This window comes from Macrobrachium nipponense, chromosome 41 (genome assembly GCF_015104395.2).
Source record: "Macrobrachium nipponense isolate FS-2020 chromosome 41, ASM1510439v2, whole genome shotgun sequence".
Taxonomy (NCBI): domain Eukaryota; kingdom Metazoa; phylum Arthropoda; class Malacostraca; order Decapoda; family Palaemonidae; genus Macrobrachium; species Macrobrachium nipponense.
In genome coordinates this window covers 12440688-12456337 of record NC_061102.1, presented here as the reverse complement: position 1 = coordinate 12456337, position 15650 = coordinate 12440688, and the positions used below count along the sequence as shown (strand labels likewise).

At 39.5% G+C, this 15650-nt stretch overlaps 1 protein-coding gene across 1 annotated transcript in view; it reads right to left on the bottom strand.

Moving 5' to 3' along the window:
* The window catches only part of LOC135212510 (inhibin beta B chain-like), a 146172-nt gene extending 130997 nt beyond the window's left edge, over positions 1–15175 (bottom strand). The window contains exon 1 of the mRNA XM_064246018.1: positions 14568–15175. Within this exon, the coding sequence (XP_064102088.1) occupies positions 14568–15117 (550 nt within the window). The 5' untranslated portion in view covers positions 15118–15175. The remainder of the gene's footprint in view (positions 1–14567) is intronic.
* Positions 15176–15650: the final 475 nt, after the last annotated feature.

Sequence of the window (15650 nt, the reverse complement as noted above, 5' to 3'; positions counted from 1 at the left end):
TGACGGGTAGTTAGGGGGTAAGCAGAGTCAATGGGAAATGATGTTCGTGAAACTTGTGACAAATGTATGATGGAAAAAATGAAAGACTACAAAGATTTGTCCCCACAAATCCGGGGGAAACTTAGAGAGAGAGAGAGAGAGAGAGAGAGAGAGAGAGAGAGCAGAATTGAGGCACAAATGCGTTTGCGTGACATCCCAATAGACGCGATAATGTCAACATGCGACTTCGTTTGCCAAAAAAATAAAAAGAACACAGAGAAGGTTGGTAAGTTCCGCACTTCAGGGCAAAACGGCCTTTAGGGGCATATGCCCGTAGGGGCACGTGCCCTTAGGGGCGGAATTGCCCTGCGACGTCGCCCCTGGATGATGGGAGGAGAAATTACATGGATACAGACCTCGACCATGTGGGATTCCTCGACGAGATGTGCTATTTCACTCTTGCTCTTGCAATAGCTGCATCACCTAACATAATGTGCTATAGGATGCTTCTGGTGCTGCTTAGCATTTACGAGAGAGAGAGAGAGAGAGAGAGAGGATCACATTTAGTTATAAAGGTATTACATTTACTCTTTCCTAAACTTTGTGTTTCAGTCGTTTGAATGAGGCTTGATAAAAGAGAGAGAGAGAGAGAGAGAGAGAGAGAGAGAGAGAGAGAGAGAGAGAGAGAGAGAGAGGATCACATTTAGTTATAAAGGTATTACATTTACTCTTTCCCAAACTTTGTGTTTCAGTCGTTTGAATGAGGTTTGATAAGAGAGAGAGAGAGAGAGAGAGAGAGAGATGAGATGAGAGAGAGAGACAGAGAGAGAGAGGAGAGAGGGATCACATTTAGTTATAAAGGTATTACATTTACTCTTTCCCAACACTTTGTGTTTCAGTCGTTTGAATGAGGCTTGATAAAGAGATGGAGAGAGTGAGATGAGTTAGAGAGACGAGAGTTCGGCGAGAGGAGAGAGAGAGAGAGAGAGAGAGAGAGACCTTACCTTACAGACCTTACAGTTCGTTCGGGTTGCCCCAGGTCCCTCAGTGTGAGGCGCCTCTAATGTCTACCAGAGAGTTGCTAGTACATCTTCCGGTATATTTTGCATCTTCCAATCTTGGATGGTCTGGGATGCAGTTTAGATATTTGTCGAGCTTATTCTTAAACACATCTACGCTCACTCCTGATATATTCCTCAGATGAGCTGGCAACGCATTGAATAGACGCTGCATTATCGATGCTGGTGCGTAGTGGATTAATGTCCTGTGTGCTTTCCTTATTTTTCCTGGTATAGTTTTGGGCACTATTAATCTACCTCTGCTTGCTCTTTCTGATATTTTTAGTTCCATGATATTTTCTGTTATTCCTTCTATCTGTTTCCATGCCTGAATTATCATGTAGCGTTCTCTTCTCCTTTCTAGACTATATAATTTTAAGGATTGTAGTCTTTCCCAGTAGTCTAGGTCCTTAACTTCTTCTATTCTAGCTGTAAAGGACCTTTGTACACTCTCTATTTGTGCAATATCCTTTTGATAGCGTGGGTACCATATCATATTGCAATATTCAAGTGGACTACGAACATATGTTTTATAAAGCATAATCATGTGTTCAGCTTTCTTGTTTTGAAGTGCCGTAACAACATTCCCATTTTTGCTTTACATTTTGCCAACAGAATTGCTATTTGATCATTGCATAACATGTTCCTATTCATCATCACACCAAGGTCTTTAACTGCTTCCTTATTTGTGATTGCCTCATTATTAGGTCCCCTATATGCATAGCTTTCCTTCTCTGTCTCCATAATTTATTGATTCAAATTTATCAGAGTTAAATACCATCCTATTTACCTCTGAGAGAGAAGGAAAAGGAAAGTGGATTTCACAAGATTCCTAATTGATGTTTACGCAATCTAGTTCGCGTAGCCTTGTCCCGTTTGTTAGAGAAGAGCATCTCTCTCTCTCTCTCTCTCTCTCTCTCTCTCTCTGACAGACTTTTCTCTATTCGTAAATCGTGAAATGCCAACATCATTATTTTAAACGATTCCTAATCTCTAACCTTGTTCTCCATTTTGGAAGAGAGAGAGAGAGAGAGAGAGAGAGAGAGAGAGAGAGAACACGTCACAGGAAAAAATTGGTCAGAATCTTTGCTTGCGTCATATCTCAACGACCTACTTCAAGTCGTTGCAAGTTGGGGGTATTTTTTTTTATGTTAACGGCATCTTTAAGTCACTAAAAGTAAAGGGTTCTTTTAAGCTCTTGCTATAATATATCTTTGAAAGCCCTTGCTTTCCAAACTGGGATAGAGTGCCATCCTCTACATTTTTCATATTCTTTCCTAGAGGCTTCTGATGGTACTCCATTTCGTTTTTTGGCTAAAGATGGTACCTTCTAATGTTACTTAGTGATGGTATATACTCCATTTTGTATTTTTGACTTAAGATGGTACTTTCTGATTGGTACTTCATTTTGTATTTTTAACTTCTAATTGGGACTCCATTTTGTATTTTTGACTTAAGATGGCACTTTATGATTGGTACCCCATTTTGTATTTTTGACTTACGATGGTGTTTCTGATCGCACTCCATTTTGTATTTTTGGCTTCTAATGGTACTCTCTAGTGGTACCCCATTTGTGTATTATTTATCAGTGATTCCTACGTCATGAGCTTGCTTTGTTTTTGCCACTGGCAGATGAACAGATGCTGTTGGTAGGATGTTTGCAAATCTTGATAGTAAAGTACTAATACGGAGGCCAGTCCAGTACTTGTAGCAGTTTATTTAATGATTTTGGTAGATCATTAACTATCTCCCTTGCCCATCTGTCTTTCTCTCTATCTATCCATCTATCTATATATCTATTTAGCTACCCCTCTATAAGTCTATAATCGTTTGTAATATACCATCAGGATGTTCCACAGGTCCAAAAAAAAAAAGGGTGGAAATTTTGCAGATCACTCTGCATCTTTTCGTCAAAATATATATCTATCTGTCTATCACTGAATCAAACCACATACGTCACAAATACTCAGGGAAGGGAAAGGGGCGGTCGGGGGGGTGGGGGGGGGGGGGGGTTGGTTGTGAGGGAGGAACACAGGAAGTTTAACAAAAACTGGGACCAGAACGAGTGGAAGTTAGGAGATGACGGCCAGAATGCGGTTGGAAATGGCGCGCGCGCACGCCGGAGAACAACCTATTAGAGAGGGGTCAAGAAAGCCCTCGTAAAAATGTAATGACCTGCCTGGTGGCAACACCCGGCGTGTGTGTATGTGTGTGTGTGTGTGTGTGTACGCGCGCGCGATGCCTTTCACTCTTGTTGGAGAGAGAGAGAGAGAGAGAGAGAGAGAGAGAGAGAGACTTTTTCTCCTTACCTACCGTCGTATTTATTTCATAATTGATTGAATTCTATAGATAATAATTAGTTGATTTATAATGATTGATTTTTGGGTCTGTTTCCCCCTCCCCCCCTTTATATAAGTCTGACGTGAACCCATGATGCTTCTTAGGACAGTATTGAGAGAGAGAGAGAGAGAGAGAGAGAGAGATGCAATGCAATGCGCACAAGACTAATTTACTTCAGTAACAGCAACTCGAAATTTTACCTGCTTCTATCGTACAGGTAAAATGCCACTTCCAGTAATTCTGGAATCGAGCGAGAGACGGAGACTAAAATAGATTCTAATAAACTTATAACCAATAAAAAAATTGAAAAAAAAGAAAAAAAACATTTATCTCTGGCCCTTCGTAGAATAGATCGGATGTTTTCGGTAAGGCTATTCCGCACCGGTGCGGAGGTCCTTGAGAAAAAAAAAAATAAAGAGTAACAATGTCCATTTCTGTCGATGCCCGAGGTATTCCAGAGAATGTTTCCTAGAACTGAAGTGTTACTAGAATGTCTAGGTTTGGTTCGGAAGGCAGAAGGAGGTATGGAAATTGCAGGGAAGTGTCTAGTCATTGTAGTGCCTCAGCGTAGTCTGAGTATGGCAAGGGTTTTGTTACTTTTACTTTACATTATATCGGTCTCATTCATTATTTCTCTTCATTCTTGGTCATGATGAGCATTGTAAATCCTCTGATCATCCGACGTTCTTGTGATTTAGTAGTTTTCGAATCACCTTTGTCACAGACAGTACAATGACGTCATAAACAGTGTGTATATATATATATATATATATATATATATATATATATATATATATATATAGATATATATATATATATATATATATATATATATATTCGCCTTTTTATAACTCAAGCAAAGATAAATCCTTTCAGGAGTAGTGCAGACATCACTTAACAACCAGAATAGAGAGAGAGAGAGAGAGAGAGAGAGAGAGAGAGAGAGAGAGAGAGAGAGAGAGAGAGAGAGAGAGAGAGAGAGAAAATGAGGACTAAGATTTCCAGGAACTTAAAAAGATCACTGGAAACAGATCGTGTCGTGTTCAGCCTCTGGGAATATATATTTTTTTTTATTCGGCGTGTTATTTTTTTTATTTATTATTTTTATTAAGCCTTTCCTCAAAATCGTTCTATTAGATGGATGTTGTCAACGGCTGAAGTTTATATATATATATATATATATATATATATATATATATATATATACTATATACATATATAAATAAATATTATATTAAATAAATAAATATTATATAGAGAGAGAGAGAGGAGAGCGGAGAGAGAGAGAGAGAGAGGAGAGAGAGAGGAGAGAGAGGAGAGAGAGCTTAAATATATTTGAACACAGGATAAAAATGTAAATTTTGTACATTAATATGCTACCTACTGGTACTACTTTGCCTACTCCTTTATAAATATACGTGTGTGTGTATGTGTGTTCGTACGTGTGTACACACTTCTTTATACAGTTGTGGAAACGCAGGAGCTGAAGTGAGCAAGCAAGAAGCACTCAGTTGTAAAGTTGTCATGTGATTGTCTTCGTCATAGGTATGATCACTGTGATGGCCTTCAAAAATTTTTTTGTTTGTAAATTAATCGTCTTCTCTCTCTCTCTCTCTCTCTCTCTCTCTCTCTCTCTCTCTCTCCTCTCGCATGAGTAGTTTAAGGGAACGTCAATTAGTGGAAAAATGACTCTAGCCTTATATTTTATTTCTCAGAAAGGAATTTGGACATTCTCTCTCTCTCTCTAAAATACAGTTATGGCAGGTTTTTTCGTTGGAAAAAAAGGTTAGTGTTGCTGTTCGTTTGGAAGGCTTATTGTGGTTTTTATTTCTTAGAATGTTTGGAGTCTCTCTCTCTCTCTCTCTCTCTCTCTCTCTCTCTCTCTCTCTCTCTCTCTCTCTCTCTCATCTTTTGCATCCTTTAAATTTGCTTTGAGCGTCTAAATTCTTAGAACAGAGTTGGTGATTTTAGACGAAATTTTTTTTTATAGACACCTTGATTTAACTCTCTCTTTCTCTCTCGTGCCTTTGGTACTGTTTTCCTGCAATAATTATTTTTCCTGAACATATCTTTTTTTTATTTTCCGTAGAGAGAGAGAGAGAGAGAGAGAGAGAGAGAGAGAGAGAGAGAGAGAGTATTCATTGAAATAAAAAGGTTTAACTTAAGCGGATCAATTAGGCAAATAAACCATGAGATAGGACAGAATAAGACGCGAGGGGAGGGAAGGGGGATCCCGGGGTGGGTTGGGTTAGGGGGGGCGGGGGACGGGACTGAAATGGTCAGAGATGCAGGTATCCCTGGTAGGGGGATGCAAGATGACGCAATGTCGTAGTAGTATCATCTGTAGATACTGGAGGAGATGGTCCTGTTTGGTTTGTGTTTGTGTGAGAGTTTGGGAGATGTTTTTTGGGGAAACACACAATAGCATTTGTTTTTATCTCGACATTTTAGCGATTTAAAATACAAAAATCCTTTATTACAGGTTTTTTTTCTATATGCTTTTCTTTCCGTATCTTAGACCTATAGATATCACACCAAATAACTCTTGTTGGAGCTTTCATCTGTATGTTTTTCCTACTTTCTTAGACCTACAGATATCACATCAAATAACCCTTACTGGAGGTTTTTTCTGCATATTGTTCTTGTTGTATATTAATACTATAGATATTACACCAAGTAACATTTATTGGAACCTTTTTTCTGTATCTTTTTCGTACTGTATCTTAGACCTATAGATATCACACCTTAGCAGGAACTATCATTGGCGAAGGAAGATGTCACAGTGGATTATGGAATAAAAAAAATGTTAATTGGTGGGATATTAACAATCACTGAATGATTAACTGATATCAAATTGGCCTATCTGTAATTCGAAGAAATAACCATTTCATGTGACGAAGAAAGAGAGTGTCAAGGATTATCAGATAGAGAGTAACTGATTTTAAGAATCCTATAAAGGAGTTATTTTAAACAGAAGCATCTTTCCTTCCCTAAGGAAAGAACCAGGAAGGATTCTAAGCAAATGTTGACTTCAGGATATCCGGAGAGAGTTGAACTTCTTTTATTAATGGAGAAATGTGATGCAGCAGCCCAGAGTGGGAGAGAGAGAGAGAGAGAGAGAGAGAGAGAGAGAGAGGTGACGAACAGAATTGGATGGAGGTTTATTATGGTTTAATGATTTCCTGGGAATGGAAGTAAGACGCATATATCCTCTGATTAATACAGATCAGCGATCAAATGTCCAATTGCTTCCAGAAGAACCATTGTTTTGATTGCAACCTCGCCTTGGCAAGACGACGACACCGGTCAGCCATCACCTTGCTTGTGCATTGCTTCCTAGGTAGAGAGCACCTTTAGGCCTATATATAGAGCTGCACGGCGTGTTCGAATATGCATGACGCTAAGCCTAAGGTATGAGATGCACGTGCAGCAGGCGTTACGTGCTCTGCGGGCCACTTCATTTAAGGTCATTCCCTTAAAGAGGTGGGGGTGGGTGGGGGTTGGAGGTTGGAGGGTGTCAGCAAGTTGCAAATGACTTAAAAAAAGCAACTTGATTCAAGGTGTTTTCTTAAAGTGTTGGTCAGGAGGTTCTGTGGCAAGTTGGATTCTCTCTCTCTCTCGCTTGTGGGAACCTCTTTACATACAAGATATGTGACACGTGGAATAAACTGCCACCAAAAGGTGTAAACAGCAACAGTGTAGAAGGGTTTAAAAGACAGATAAGATCATTAGGACACTGAATGCACAGTAAAACCTGCTCCTACAGATAAGTGAGCACACGATGTCTCCTCGGATGAACTATCAAGTCTTTGAGACATCATAATCCATGTAACTCCTTGTAACTCCTACCTGATAACATCATGATTCTAACATGGCTTTCGTATTTCTATCATTCTTTAGCATCGTGTCCACCTTCGGCGCCCGTGAAAACCACACAATGGGTCGTTTTCTGCTCTAAATGAGTCGGCTGAGTGTATTTTCGTCTGTTGTGTTTTGTGCTTCAAAGCACAATGCGTATAACATTTGCTTGCAACGGTTCGTGCCTTCAATTATTATTTATTTATAAACCAAGTAGCTTTGTCTGTGAACCAAGTACCATTGTCGGTTATGATTGACGTTACGGAGTTTGATTTCTGTGTTGATGTTATATTGACTTTGTTTATGCTTAGCAAAGAAAGGTTTCTTGTATTTTTTATTATATATATATATATACATATATATATTAATTTACAGGTGTTATTATTCGGGTGGTTTGCAAAAGGTTGGCTTAATTACCTTGTGTAGCAGGTGTTATATAGTGGTAGATGGTAGGCCTATTGTCATTGAAATGTGGAGAAAGAGAGAGAGAGAGAGAGAGAGAGAGAGAGAGAGAGAGAGAGAGAGAGTTCCTGGTGTATGAAAGGGGCAGAGAGGCTGCGATTACGTGTGCATCAGAGAGAGAGAGAGAGAGAGAGAGCTTGAATTTTGAACGGAAACGCACCTGTCAGGACACGCGCACTCACTCAGGATCGGCAAGAACTGACTACCTGTCATAATAATATCACATTATTATTCCTAACTACTACGACAGGAGACTCCTAGGCCTATGTGACGAAAGCATATGCATATGCCAATAAATTCGCATTGGAATGACGAATAGGAAGTCCGAAACTGACGTAGAACAGTGCGTGAGTTTGTGCGTTAGTCCTTCTGAATTGAAAGTGCAGTTTTATCGCAGATTAGGCCGATAAATAACTAATAACTGATAAAACAGATAACTCCAAACGTGGCTTCCAGTTGGACGAGAGACACCTAGATTAGCTCTCGACGGCAGGAGCATGTGCAATGTGTGTGTGTGTGTGTGTGTGAGAGAGAGAGAGAGAGAGAGAGTATATACGCGTGTGCGTGTTTGTGTGTTTAGTAAAGCCTTGTATAGTCTAGGGGCCAATGAAATTCCCGACTGGGAGGCACTCGAAAAGTTCACGCCCTTCTAGACAGTCCTTCTTCTTCTTCTTCTTCTTCTTCTTCTCCTTGGAGTAGGACAGACGAACGCTGGTTTAGTCTTAGACTGGGAGATGTTGTTGAACATATACATACATACATACATATATATATATATATATATATATATATATATATATATATATATATATATATATATATGTGTGTGTGTGTGTGTGTGGTGTGTGATTAGGTTGTAGAGCTTGTGTCTTTTCCCTAGACTAAGTAGGTATGTCGTAGAAACATATAGGCCTATAACGATAGGCTTATAAAGACTCTCTGATATAGAAGCATTAAAAGAAATGAGCTATGCTTAAGAAACGTTAAAAAAACTAATAAATTTTCCACAGTGACCAAAAAAAAGGAAAGGAAGAAGTATTTTACATGAACCGACAGCTATAGCTAGCCAATGGCGTCGCTACCGGCACTAAACTATGGTCTATATAATCCGTATTGGTTATACAACCCTGAAATATATCTCGTCATCCCTTCCGTACATATTATAGCCTCGTGTTAACACGACCCTGAAGTATAGCTCTCTTTCTGTGGAATAGGACTCGTATACAAGACTCGAATATAAGTTTCCACAGTGATAAATCTACCACTAGGAATAGCTCGTAAAAATCTCTCTCTCTCTCTCTCTCTCTCTCTCAGTCTGTCCATCTGTCTGTCTCAAGAAAATGATCTATCTATCTATCTATCTATATATATATATATATATATATATATATATATATATATATATATATATAATGCCTAAGTATTGTAACAACCTACTTGAAGTATACATTTCGTTACTGCAAATCATAAGACCCATATAAATTCTCTTCACACGAATAGCATAGTTTAGGAAAATTGGAGAACTGTCAGTGGGTTTTAGCAGACCTGAATTTCATATTTTTCTTAAATCTCGTCTGTTTTGCCTTGTACAAAAAATCTGTGACCAATATGCAACAAATTTGTAAAATGTGTGCAACAATTTTGTGACATGTGTACAGCAAATTAGCAAAATGTGTACAACAAATATGCAACAAGTTTACAACAAATAAGTGACATGTGTACAACAAATATGCAGTATGTGTACAAAAAATTGGCATGTGCGCAAGAAATTTGCAACGTGTACAACAAATTCGTAGCATTTGTACGACAAATTTGCAACATATGCAGAACAAATTTACAACTAATGCACAAAAAATATGCATGTGTACAACAAATATGCAACCAATGTAGAACAAATCTGCAACAATTTTAGAACAAATTTGCAATTAATGTAGAAACATTCTCATCCAATTTAAAACAGAATTGCAGTGATACTGTCAACTATTGTCTTCTGGCAATGAGAGAGAGAGAGAGAGAGAGAGAGAGAGAGAGAGAGAGAGAGAGAGAGAGAGAGAGAATTCCAAGGACTTAAAGCTTAAGATAGGGTGCAAGTTAATAAGATTTTAAACTAAGGCATTTAAGAACCCTTCTTTCAAAGTTAGACATGTTAGGAGCTTTCCTTCAAAAGTAAGATATTCCAGGAGCCTTCCTTTTAAAGACTTATAAAGAAAGACATTTTAGGAACTTTTCTTCAAAAGTAAGACATTCCGGAGCCTTCCTCTAAAAGTAAGATATTTTAGAAGCCTTTCTTTTAAAGTAAGACATTCCTGGATCTTTCCTTTAAACTTGAAACATTCCAGGAGTATTTTTCTGAAAGTAAGACATTCCAGGAGCCTTGGTTTAAAAGTAAGACATTCCAGGAGACTTACTTAAAAAGTAAGACATTCCAGGAGCCTTACTTCAAAAGTAAGACATTCCAGGAGCCATCCTTTAAAAGTAAGACATTCCAGGAACCTTCCTTTAAAAGTTACACTTTCCCGGAGCCTTCCTTTAAAAGTAAGACATTCCAGAGCCTTACTTCAAAAGTAAGACATTCCAGGAGCCATCCTTTAAAAGTAAGACATTCCAGGAACCTTCCTTTAAAAGTTACACTTTCCCGGAGCCTTCCTTTAAAAGTAACACATCCAGAAAACATTTTTCTAAAAGAAAGATTTTCTAGGAGCTTTTCTTTAAAGGTAAGACATTTCAGGAGCCTTCTTTTAAAAGTAAGGCATGCCAGCAGCCTTTGTATAAACGTAAGACATACTAAGATCCTTTTTCTAATAATAAGACATTCCAGGAGCCTTTATTTAAAAGTAAGACATTCAAGGACACTTTTCTAAAAGTAAGACATTCCAGGAGACTTCCTTTAAAATAAAGACATTCCAGAAGCATTTCTCTTAAAGTAAGGCTGCTTTCCAGGAGCCTTCCTTTAAAAGCAAGACATTCTAGCAGCCTTCCTTTAAAAGTATGACATTCCAGGAGCCTTCCTTTACAAGCAAGACATTCCAGGAGTCTTCCTTTAAAAGTATGACATTCCAGGAGCCTTCCTTTACAAGCAAGAACAATTCCAGGGAGTCTTCCTTTAAAAATAAGGTACTGAAACATTCCAGGAGCCTTACCTTTACCTTTAAGCAAGAAGGAAATTCCAGGAGTCTTCCTTTAAAAGTATGACATTCCAGGAGCCTTCCTTTAAAAGTATGACATTCCAGGAGCCTTCCTTTAAAAGTATGACATTCCAGGAGCCTTCCTTTAAAAGTAAAGTATCTAGGAGCCTTCCTTTAAAAGTATGACATTCCAGGAACCTTCCTTTAAAAGTATTACATCCCAGGAGCCTTCGTTTAAAAGTAAGTAATTCTAGGAGCCTTCCTTTAAAAGTATGACATTCCAGGAGCCTTCGTTTAAAAGTATGACATTCCAGGAACCTTCCTTTAAAAGTATTACATCCCAGGAGCCTTCGTTTAAAAGTAAGTAATTCTAGGAGCCTTCCTTTAAAAGTATGACATTCCAGGAGCCTTCGTTTAAAAGTAAGACATTCCAGGAGCCTTCCTATAAAAGTATGACATTCCAGGAGCCTTCGTTTAAAAGTATGACATTCCAGGAGCCTTTTTTTAAAAGTAAGGCATTCTAGGAGCCTTTCTATAAATGCAGGACATTCCAGGAGTCCATAATTTCGCGCTTGTATCCCTTGTATTCCCCCGCGAAAAAAACAAAAATAGTTCTCCCATCTTGACAGGGAGGACAATCGACAAAAACTAGGTCAAAATATATTTTGGGAAAAAAACTGAATACACCTTTCCTGTTTCATTATAATCAGGATTAATTTCGTATCAAGTTGAAATTAATATTGGTATTTTAACTGATACGTCATGACGAAGCACAAAACACTTTCATTCGTGAGTCGAGAATTCGCGTTCGTATGGAATGTGAGTACATCCATTCAGTCTTCACACCTTCACTCTTGTTTAAATTATTGTGTGGGTAACTTTGAAGTAATTAGTGTTTATTTGTCTGAGAATGTCGTGCAACTTGGGACCCCAGAAGCTCAAGTTAGAACGCAATGCATTACCATTCTAAAACAATTCTTGTATTTTAATAATGATTTACGTACATTTTCATCTATTTATTTATTAGCTTGTTAATTAATTTTTTTCTTTTTTCAATAACTGATCTCTCCTTCCTGTTAATTCTTTGAAATGAACACCACATTCTTTGGAAGCTTGAATTTCGAGTCAATAGGTTTCAGTATTTGAATAATAATAATATAATAATAATATAATAATAATAATAATAATAATAATAATAATAATAATGTTTTTACAGTGTGACAATTATAATTCGTCTAAATTCACGCATTCAAAATATATGTATAAGTGCATGCGCCCGTCGCAACTTCATGTTAGGTAGAACGACGTGCCTACTATTGGCTCGTGGAATCTGGAATCTCTCGCGCGCTGCCTGAGAGAGAGAGAGAGAGAGAGAGAGAGAGAGAGAGAGAGATTTGCGATTAGAAAGGAAAGCTTATTATAGATGAGATGGGCGGAGTGCAAAGAGTATGTGTGCGTGCGTGTGTGTGTGTACGTGTGCACGCGTGTAGAAATCGCGGCCTCTACACTAGGACTCGGAAGGATGTTGGGGAGGGTGGAGAGGATACGGGGCTTGCTGGTGGAGGACTGTTGGAGGATGAGGGAGGGAGAGGAGAAGTCCTCCCCCTCCTCCTCCCTCCACCTCAACCAGACGGGAATGCACCATAGAAAAAGAAGAAGAAGAAGAAGAAAAACTAAGTTAGGGTTTAGCTGTTCGCCAAAGAGATTTTTTTTTTAAATACCGCCTACCTTTTGGATTTTTTTTATTTTTTATTTTTTACACGTTTCCGTCTGACAGACGTTTGTGCAGAATGATTTGTGTCCTTGATGCTTGTCTTCGTTAGGGACACACACGCACACACACACACACACACACACACAAAATGCGCTCTTGTAGGGAGAAAAGGACCCTTGGTAAAAATGTCTCTCTCAAAAAAAAGGAAAGAAAATAAGTTTCTCTCCAACCTCTAAAACACTGTGGTGGTACTCTCTCTCTCTCTCTCTCTCTCTCTCTCTCTCTCTCTCTCTCTCTCACTAGAAAAAATCACAGCGTTTTATATTCAAACTTCGGATTTTTTTTTTATTGACGGTTCATAACGCGGCTGGAACACTTTTATTAATTATACTTTTAGAATGATCAGTATGTAAGAAATTCCAATTTTTGCTAATAAGCAGTTAAATAAGTTATATATATATATATATATATATAATATATATATATATATATATTTTTATATATATTATATATAGATATATATATATATATATAGATATATATATATATATATATATATATATATATATATCCCTTCTTTCACGCATAATTTTAACCTTTGTTGAACATATTACATATTTTTAATTTTAGCACTTTTTATTCCCATCTTATTCATTAATTCGTTCTCTCCTATATTAATATATATATATATATATATATATATATATACATATATATATATATATATATATATATATATATATATATATATATATATATATAACATTTATGTCCTACACACTGTATACATTATCAGACAGTTTTCATATTGACGACGACGTTGCGAATTCACTATATATGAATTACGACGAATTTAATGGTTTCACAAACAGTTGGTTTTCGTTAAAATTGTGTAATAACTCGTGTTATCAGTCCCTTAACTTTTCCGTCCTATAACTCGGTTAAGAATAAAAAGAAGTTGAAAAAAGAATGCGTGCTCACTTAGAGAGTTGGTTCCCCAAACACGTGCTGCTGAAATGTACCTCTCTCTCTCTCTCTCTCGAGCAGTACTTGCACTTCCTTCCTTTCTCCTCTCTTTCCTTTGAACGATTTTGCCTAATTCTCCCTCTTTCTCACAAACACAAATACATACGTACACAAACACATGGGAACAAGAGGAGTCCTTTGAACGATTTTACTTAATTCTCTCTTTCTCTCTCTCTCTCTCTGCTGCGACAGGCATAGACACTGACGTACAGACACAAACATTTACAGATACAAACACACAAACATAGACACTCGGGAACGGGAATCAATCTTCATTCTCTCTCTCTCTCTCTCTCTCTCTCTCTCTCTCCATCTTTTGCAGGCATAAACACTGCCGTGCAGGATACACAAGCACATATTACTTACACGACAAACACACAAAAACAGAAACACAGGGAAACTGAGGTATTTTGAACAATTTTACTTAATACTCTCTCTCTCTCTCCTTCTGTTGCAGCAAGCATAAACACTGCCATGCAGGCACACATACAGACATACATATATACACGCATACAAACACATATACAGACACATACACAGAAACACAGGGAAACTAAAGTATTTTGTACGATTTTACTTAATTCTCCTCTTTACGTAATACTCTCTCTCTCTCCTTCCGTTGCAGCAAGCATAAACACTGCCATGCAGGCACACATACAGACACAAATAATACACACACAAACACATGTACAGAAACACATGGAAACTGAAGTATTCTGAAAGATTTTACTTAATACTCCTCTTTACTTAATACTCTCTCTTTCCCTCTGTTGCAGCAAGCCTAAATACTGCCATGCAGGCACACATATAAACACATATAATACACACACGCAAACACATATACAGACACATACACAGAAACACACAGAGGGGAACCGGAATCACTCTTTGACGGAATAAAATGTAAACACTGGACGTCTAAATCGCTTTATGTTGTTGTTATTTTTGTTGTTGTTGTTCTCGGTAAGTGGGAACAGAACTCGACTGAGTGACTGACTGACTTACCTGGCTCTGCGAAGCTGATGATCTCGGAAGTCTTGGCGTAGTAGTCGTCGTCGAGCTCCTCCTCTTCGGAGTCGCCTCCTCCTCCACCTCCGCCGCCTCCTCCTCCTCCTCCGTCAGGCCCGTCGGCGGGCGACTTGAACTTCTCCAGGACCTCGATGTCCTCCTCCGAGCGCTGGAGGGTTTGTATGAGGACCTCCTTCGGGATATTGGAGGTCACGTTGGGCTTGGCCCTCAGGCCGAGCTTACTCAAGATCTGCTGCTTGATGCCTTCGATCCGCAGCGTCTGAAGGGCCTCCTGGGCCCTGGGATCCAGGGGCGTCACCGATCGCGGGTGGACGCAGTTGGGGCAGTGATGGCGGCCTTCCGATGCTGCTGCTGCTGACGAAGGCGCAGAAGAGGAAGAAGAGGAAGAAGAAGAAGAAGGCATCGGCGGCGGCGGCGGCACCTCGGGGCGGGCTAGCGCCGAACAAGCTAGCAGCAGCACCACAGCCACCAGCAGCTGCGCCGCCTTCACCGCCCACAGCCTCCAGCCGGTGCTCCTGCTACTCATGAGTCCCGGGCGACGCGTCCATAGCAGGAAGGCGTGTAAGCAGGTCGGGGGCCACGGCCTTACTGAGCTCGTTCTGTCAGTCGGAGTCAGACGCTCGCCAGACGGCCGCCACGTAGCCCCCTACCCTCCTCTCCTCCCCCCCCCCCTTCTCTCTCTCTCTCTCTCTCTCTCTCTCTCTCTCTTTCCTCCTCCCCCCTCCTCCTTCCACTTCCCACATCCTCCTCGTAGACCTACCTACCCTACCCCTACCCCCCCTCCCCCTCTCCCTACCCCCCTTTCCATAAATGCCCCAAAGTCTTCTTCTTTTCCCTTCCATGATACCCATCTAAGTGTTATTTCTCTCTCTCTCTCTCTCTCTTCTCTCTCTTCTTCTCTCTCTCTCTCTGCATGCACTGAGTTCCCCTTTTCCACTTCCCCCTTCCTTCCTCTCCTTTCCCTTCCCCTTTCTATCCACATGGCACCTTGGGACGTAGTGGGGGGCGGGGGGGGGGGTGGGGGGGGTGTGATATGGAGGAGGAATAGGGGCATGCAGA